Here is a 6,723-nt window from a genome sequence, read left to right as displayed (position 1 = left end):
ATGGGTTTGTAGGAGAAAGATTGTGGTAGGCGGGTTTGCAAGTTTTTGCAGTGGTACTACAAAGCATCTCTGAGGGATTAACTTAAACTAATTTTCACTAACATAAACACCCATACTCATACCCACACCTACACTTAAACATATCTATATCTATGAATATTCATGAGCATGTCATTTCTGCTATAAGTTTTAAAGAGTATTAAGAGAATGTACCATGACTATAATTTTGTTTTACAGCAGCTGAACGATGCACGGACGATACAACATACACCAATGGTGGCAGACAGTGTTCGTCCATAATTCAGAACTCACTTTACTTGTGTTACGAGCAGGAGGTCAAGGACGCTTGTTGCAAGTCATGTCAACAGGTCAACACGACCGTTGCAGGTTAGCTGGTTCTTTTTTTGTTTTTGTTTATTGTGATGTCGAAGCGCAAACGTTATTCTAGATTGGATCGTTTGTTTAGAATTGTAAATATATAGCGCACTTTTATAGTTTCTCAAAGCAAAAGAGCAGAAGGGGCAACGATTTGCTTGATTTAATAACGTAATTTGGTTTTGTTGGTTCAATGTCCCAAAAGGTGAGAAAATAAATAATAATTTTGATTAGATCACAAATATAATATAATTTAAATTTGTTTAAATCCCTTAGAATAATTGTAAATAATAAAATTCATAAATATGATTGAAAAATAATTCATTGAAGTCTCGTATTTTAAAATATTAAAATGATTTTGAATATTGTCAACGTAGTGGAACCCATAATGTCATTAAAATTAATATAGGGTTTTATAAAACGAAATAATTAGTTCTACTTTTGAACTAAGGAACTTGAATTCGATCTGTGCCCAGCGTTGGTTGCAGCATCATAATTTTTAATTCACACAGGAAATTAAACACCTTGATTAAGAAAAATGTAAAGACTCTATTACGGACAGCTATTATCATGCTGCATAATGGGACTGCACGATCGAAGAGGTAGAACATTTTGCTGCTGGCGCAAAGTTCCGAGTTCGCACCTCAGCCCGAAATCGGGATTGCAGGATGTCTTTTGGTCCACAATGCTGTGATGAGTACCCGACTGACGTTGGAGAAATAAAAGAACCTACGCATATTTCTGACCGCAGCATCCCTTCATATGCTGAGAAGAAGAAACATAAACTCTACTTTTTGTGCTTTATGTATTGATATATTAGAGGAACTTTACTTAAAGCTGTTTTAAAGAAAATGAAAAAAAGTGTACATTCTTTCTCCTGCAGCTTGTCTTATCTAATTTTAAAATATTTCTGATTTCTACAACAGGTTGCGAATTCGGTGATCACGTTTCAAATTGTGAAATGTTAGACTGCTTTCGCTCAGATATGCAAACGAAGTGTTGTGAAACGTGTAAAATCCCGTTTACTTATACTACATCAAGTACATCAACTTCTCGTCCTTCAACAACTACACAAAGTATATCAACGTCACGTCCTACAACAACTACAAGTTAGTTATAAATTATATAAATATTCAAATATTGATAGATTAGTAGATATATTTTGTTATGTGTATATTTGAAAAAATAATATAATTTTAGATACGATAAAAAACAAATTTTTGGGTCATTATAATTAACGAGCCGACCCGCGGTGTATCATACGCCGCTATTTAGTTGTTTTTTTCTACTTTTCAGTAATTCATAATTTGTGAATTCGACAGTACCAATGCTGCCACTGAAAATATTTGCTGTAAAACACTAACCCATCCTTCCCCCCCCCCCACCCGTGAAAGCAGCCTCCTCTTAGTTACTCCTCTAAGGTTAAAATCGTTTCAAACTAAATTATCTGCCCCTAATAGCCGTCACCAAACCCGGCTCTACGGTTGTAAATATTTAGCGTGAACCACAGCTCACCAGAACATGTGAGGGGGTGGGGGTGGTAGGGGTGGTAGCGATAGAGAGGGAGAGGGGACTGCAAGGCGTGCTTGCAGCTTGTTTTCTAACGTCTCCAAGAAGAGTAATCGGTGTTTCTGTTTAGTCATTTTTAACTTTAAAAAGCACCGTTTCAGGTATTCTACCCGATATATATATATATATATATATATATATATATATATATATATATATATATATATATATATATATATATATTTATATATATATATATATATATATATATATATATATATATATATATATATATATATATATATATATATATATATATATTGGAGACAGAAGACAGAATCCTTCTATGTTTATATATTTTATTTTTATTAAACAGTCTCGACAATTTGTAAGATGAATTACTTTTAGCAAGTATTCTTGAATAATTTTTGTACACATAGTATATATCAATGGGGTCGGGGGAGAAAGATTGGGTTAGGCGTTTGCAAGTTTTTGCAGTAGTACTACAAAGTATCTCTGAGGGATTAACTTAAACTTATTTTCACTATCATAAACACCCATTCCCATACGCATACATAACCTAAAAATATTTGTATCTATGAATGTCCATGAGCATGTTCTTTCTAGTATACATTTTAAAGAGTATTAAGAGAATGTACCATGGCTAAAATTTTCTTTTACAGCAGCTGAACGATGCACTGACGATATAACATACACAAATGGTGGCAGACATTGTTCGTCCATAGCTCAGAACTCACCTTACTTGTGTTACGAGCAGGAGGTCAAGGACGCGTGCTGCATGTCATGTCAACAGGTCAACACGACCGTTGCAGGTGAGCCGGTTTTTGTTTCTTCTGCGGATGCAGGAACGGAAAACTTATTTATAATATATCTTGACCAAATAAACTTCAGATGTTTCATCTACCCTAAATTACACAGTGACCTGTAAAGGGGTCGTCCATAAATGACGTCACACTCGTAATGGGGGAGGGGGTTCCGTAATTTTTAGACGGTGTGTAATGAGGGGGGCTCAGATCGTGGGACGTCACACTTTTGCATTTTAAAAAAGCAATGTTATTAAACGTATTTTAGACGTTATTTCGCGTTTTAGAAAACTATTTTAATAAATTATAATAGGAATTGAGTATAGGCTGAGGTGTGACGTCATTTTAGGGGGGGGGGGGTCTTACTTTTGTGACGATGTGGGAGGGGAGGTAAAAATCGTCCAACATCGTGACGTCATTTATGGCTGACCCCAAAGGTTAAATGAAAGAGCTTTTTTTTCTAGGCTTTTTTCTCTCTAGTATTGGCCATAAAAATTATAAAAATTTCAGATCTTAACTAGAAAAAACTGATGGTAACAACTGTCAGTCATAACCTTATAACACATTCGGGAATCAGTACAGAAAAAACGATTATATACTGCATTTGTATTTGATATTGAACACCCGATGGAGATTAAAGATCAAACGTTTTCTGTAAATCTTTTGCCAGGATGTGAGTACGGCGACAAGGACCCATCTTGGTGTGACCTTCCTGACTCCTGCATAATGTTCCCAGACAAATGTTGCGATACTTGTTCCAAAACAGGACCCGGCATTGGTTACGAGACAACAAGTACGTACTACATCTTTAAAACAGAAGGAAAAATATTTGTTTCTTTACTAATTTTACTGTGATTTTTTAGAACATCAATAATGTGTATCCCCCCATAAAAATTGCATTTTTCCATGATAAATATTGTCATTATACGTAAGATTAAATTGGAATGTTTTGCTGTATCAAAAAATAAAATATTTTACTATAAATAATACGGGATACGGAAGCATAACAAAGACAACGCCCCTAAAGTGGGTGGTCCTGTTGGAGGTAGAGAAGATGTCTTCAATAAATTTTTCTTATTGATTGTCTATGGGCAAACTTATTGGACAAACTTATCGATTCGTTTTGTACAGTATTAATTTGGCAGTGGAAAATGTTATTGCTTGGCTATAAAAATATATTTTTAAAATATTTTTTACAATTTTTATAGCCATGGACCAGTCTCCGGAAATTTTTATTACGATTTCCGTAGATATGGACTATAGTATTAAAGATTAAATTTTCTGCCATTAACCAGTTTGTTATACAATTTTACACTAAATATCAACTGAATATAAGGTTTATATTTTATCATTTTATTTCTATATTTAACAAAGATGGGCTGTCAATATCGATATGAGCTAACGAATAAGTGGATATTGAAAACGGATAAGCTCTTAAATTACACAAAAGTTCAATAAAGTTTAAAGTATTTCTATCTGTATTTTCCTACTGTACAGCTTGTATAGACGACTCAAACTTCAGGTACAATGGAAGAAGCTGCTCGTCTGCCGTGGAGACCTTCAAAGGCAAATGTTACAACACAGACTTCCAGCAGACGTGTTGCCGCTCTTGTCTCAGTGCTAGGAATGTGTCTGCTATTGGTAGGTCCTATTGTAAATGGAAGTGTCAGAGAAACGAAAGTAAACGATAACTAATCAGATAACTATACTCTCTATTTCTCTCTATACTAGCGTGCCCGTCCTGCGCGTTGCCGCGGTCTCTGGGGAAAAGTTTTTTTTAGATTGTTTCATCAATACGTAACTAATCCTTTATTCTTAGACATGTGACCTTGTTTTCTAAAACTAAGATATTTAAATATAAACAATGCCTGCGCTATATTTCCTGGCTCATAATGTGTCGGGGCTCGGGTTTGCCCATACTATACCTCCCAGTGCGTCCCAGGGCGTGCTGCATGAAATCCTTAAGTGTCCGTTAATCAATCACCATAATAGTGAGATAGAACATACTTCGGCGACTGCCCAGATGTCAGGATGCCGCGTACGTTTCCTGGCTCGGTTAAATATCGACTGTCGTGTAACGCCGCGTCAATACTGTAGGGTAGTTTTTAAACGAACGTAGGTGCCATAGTTTACACAGGATAGCCTAAGGAGCTAAATCGCACCGTACCGGAACTACGAATAACGCGCCCGATTCGATTTTGTGAACGATTAGAATAAATAATTTTATCCATAGCCTATTGCATTATACAGAGAACTCATGGCGATCGGGTGAAAATTGTAATAATGCATGACGAACAATCCCACAAACAAACAAACAAACTTTCAATTACATATATAAATAGATAAATAAATAAATAAATAAATAAATAAATAAATAAATAAATAAATAAATAAATAAATAAATAAATAAATAAATATATATATATATATATATATATATATATATATATATATATATATATATATATATATATATATATATATATATATATATTTATATATATATATATATATATATATATATATATATATATATATATATATATATATCAGGCTGTGAGTATGGAGATAGAAATCCGTCCAAATGTTTCAACAAAAACTCATGCAAAAATTACAAAGCTGACTGCTGTGCCCATTGCAACACATCAACCAGACTACAGGTGTCGATCTTCTTAAGTGTTATGGTGTCTGCTTTGAAAATGTTCTCTATTTTGTGACTATTATAGTGTATTAAAGTTGTTGAAAAGATTTTAGTTTTAGATAAGATGTTTTGATGCTATTCTTATCAAACACAATGTCGGTGTTTCTTCCAGACTTTTTTTCCAGGGGGATCTTGATATTTTCGGGGGAGGGGGAGGAGAAGGGGGGGGGGGCGGACTAAAATTTCCAGGGGGCGGAGACACTGTTAAAAGTATATATCTTCTATATAAATTCAATTTCGTTCGGGTGGGGGAGGGGGGGAGGGGTAGAAGAGATGCCTGAAAGAAACACTGCACAGTATCTCCCAGATTATATTTAAGTTTCCTACTTAGCAACGAACTTTGTATATCTTTGTAATTTTTTCTTAAGATTTATAACATAGGCCTACACAATCTTGATTTCGTTAACAAGTTAGAAAGGGTGGGGTTTTTATGGGGAAAAAATGACTATTTTTGTTTTTAACACCCTATTAAAAATATGTTACTTAATGTAATTTTAATTTAATTTATGATATTTCAGGAGGTTGCGAGAAAGAGGTTGGGGGGGGGGGGGCAAAAACTAAATTTTAAACGAGATGGGTTGTGACTTATGTCATTTTGATGTCATTTGTCTTTTGGTTACATTTGCATATTTTCATTTATCCAGACCATAAAACATTGAAATAGATGATAATGTTTATAATACTTAAGAATAAATTGTCAACTCTTGGCTTTCATGATGAAATGAAATGTGTCGTACGCCTGTAGCTTGCCTGTCGCATACCTGTAGCGTATTATGCTTATCGAATGCCTGTCTGTAGCGGGCCTGTTGCATATTGCCTGTCGTGTGCCTGTAAAGTGCCTGTAAGTACTATGCCTTTCGAATGCCTATCTGTAGCATGCCTGTCGTGATGAGAATAATAGGCGTATGTTAAAATACTCGTTGTGAAAAGTAATTAGTTCAGTCTCCATATGTGACAGCCTTTTAACATAACCATTGCGAAAATTAATGACATTAAAATAATTTTTAATGTATATTACAGTTATATAAATAAAAAAATAATTTGGTAATCGGTGTTTCTGTTTAGTCATTTTTAACTTTAAAAATTACCGTTTCATGTATTCTACACGAATTTACACTGATATATATATATATATATATATATATATATATATATATATATATATATATATATATATATATATATGTCGACATATATATATAAAATATATATATGTGTATATTTATATATATATATATATATATATATATATATATATATATATATATATATATATATATATATATATATATATATATATATTAAAGTGTTCAT

The 6,723-nt window shown here is 33.4% G+C and overlaps 1 protein-coding gene across 1 annotated transcript; it reads left to right on the top strand.

The window, feature by feature from the left end:
* LOC131957116 (uncharacterized) lies at positions 1 to 5,425 on the top strand. Its single transcript, XM_059321821.1, has 7 exons — positions 1 to 4; positions 238 to 387; positions 1,302 to 1,484; positions 2,568 to 2,717; positions 3,379 to 3,501; positions 4,206 to 4,349; positions 5,262 to 5,425. The coding sequence occupies exons 1-7, from the start codon at positions 1 to 3 to the stop codon at positions 5,423 to 5,425; spliced, it is 918 nt and encodes a 305-aa protein (XP_059177804.1).
* Positions 5,426 to 6,723: the final 1,298 nt, after the last annotated feature.

The sequence above is a fragment of the Physella acuta genome, unplaced genomic scaffold (assembly GCF_028476545.2).
Source record: "Physella acuta isolate Inbredline_101_S28 unplaced genomic scaffold, ASM2847654v3 ptg001208l, whole genome shotgun sequence".
Classification (NCBI taxonomy): Eukaryota; Metazoa; Mollusca; class Gastropoda; family Physidae; genus Physella; species Physella acuta.
This window is presented reverse-complemented; position numbering and strand designations above follow the sequence as displayed.

Coding starts and splice junctions, on each gene's coding strand:
- LOC131957116 (XM_059321821.1), top strand. Junction 388..1,301: donor GGTCAACACGACCGTTGCAG/GTTAGCTGGTTC, acceptor TTTCTACAACAG/GTTGCGAATTCGGTGATCAC. Junction 3,502..4,205: donor CATTGGTTACGAGACAACAA/GTACGTACTACA, acceptor CCTACTGTACAG/CTTGTATAGACGACTCAAAC.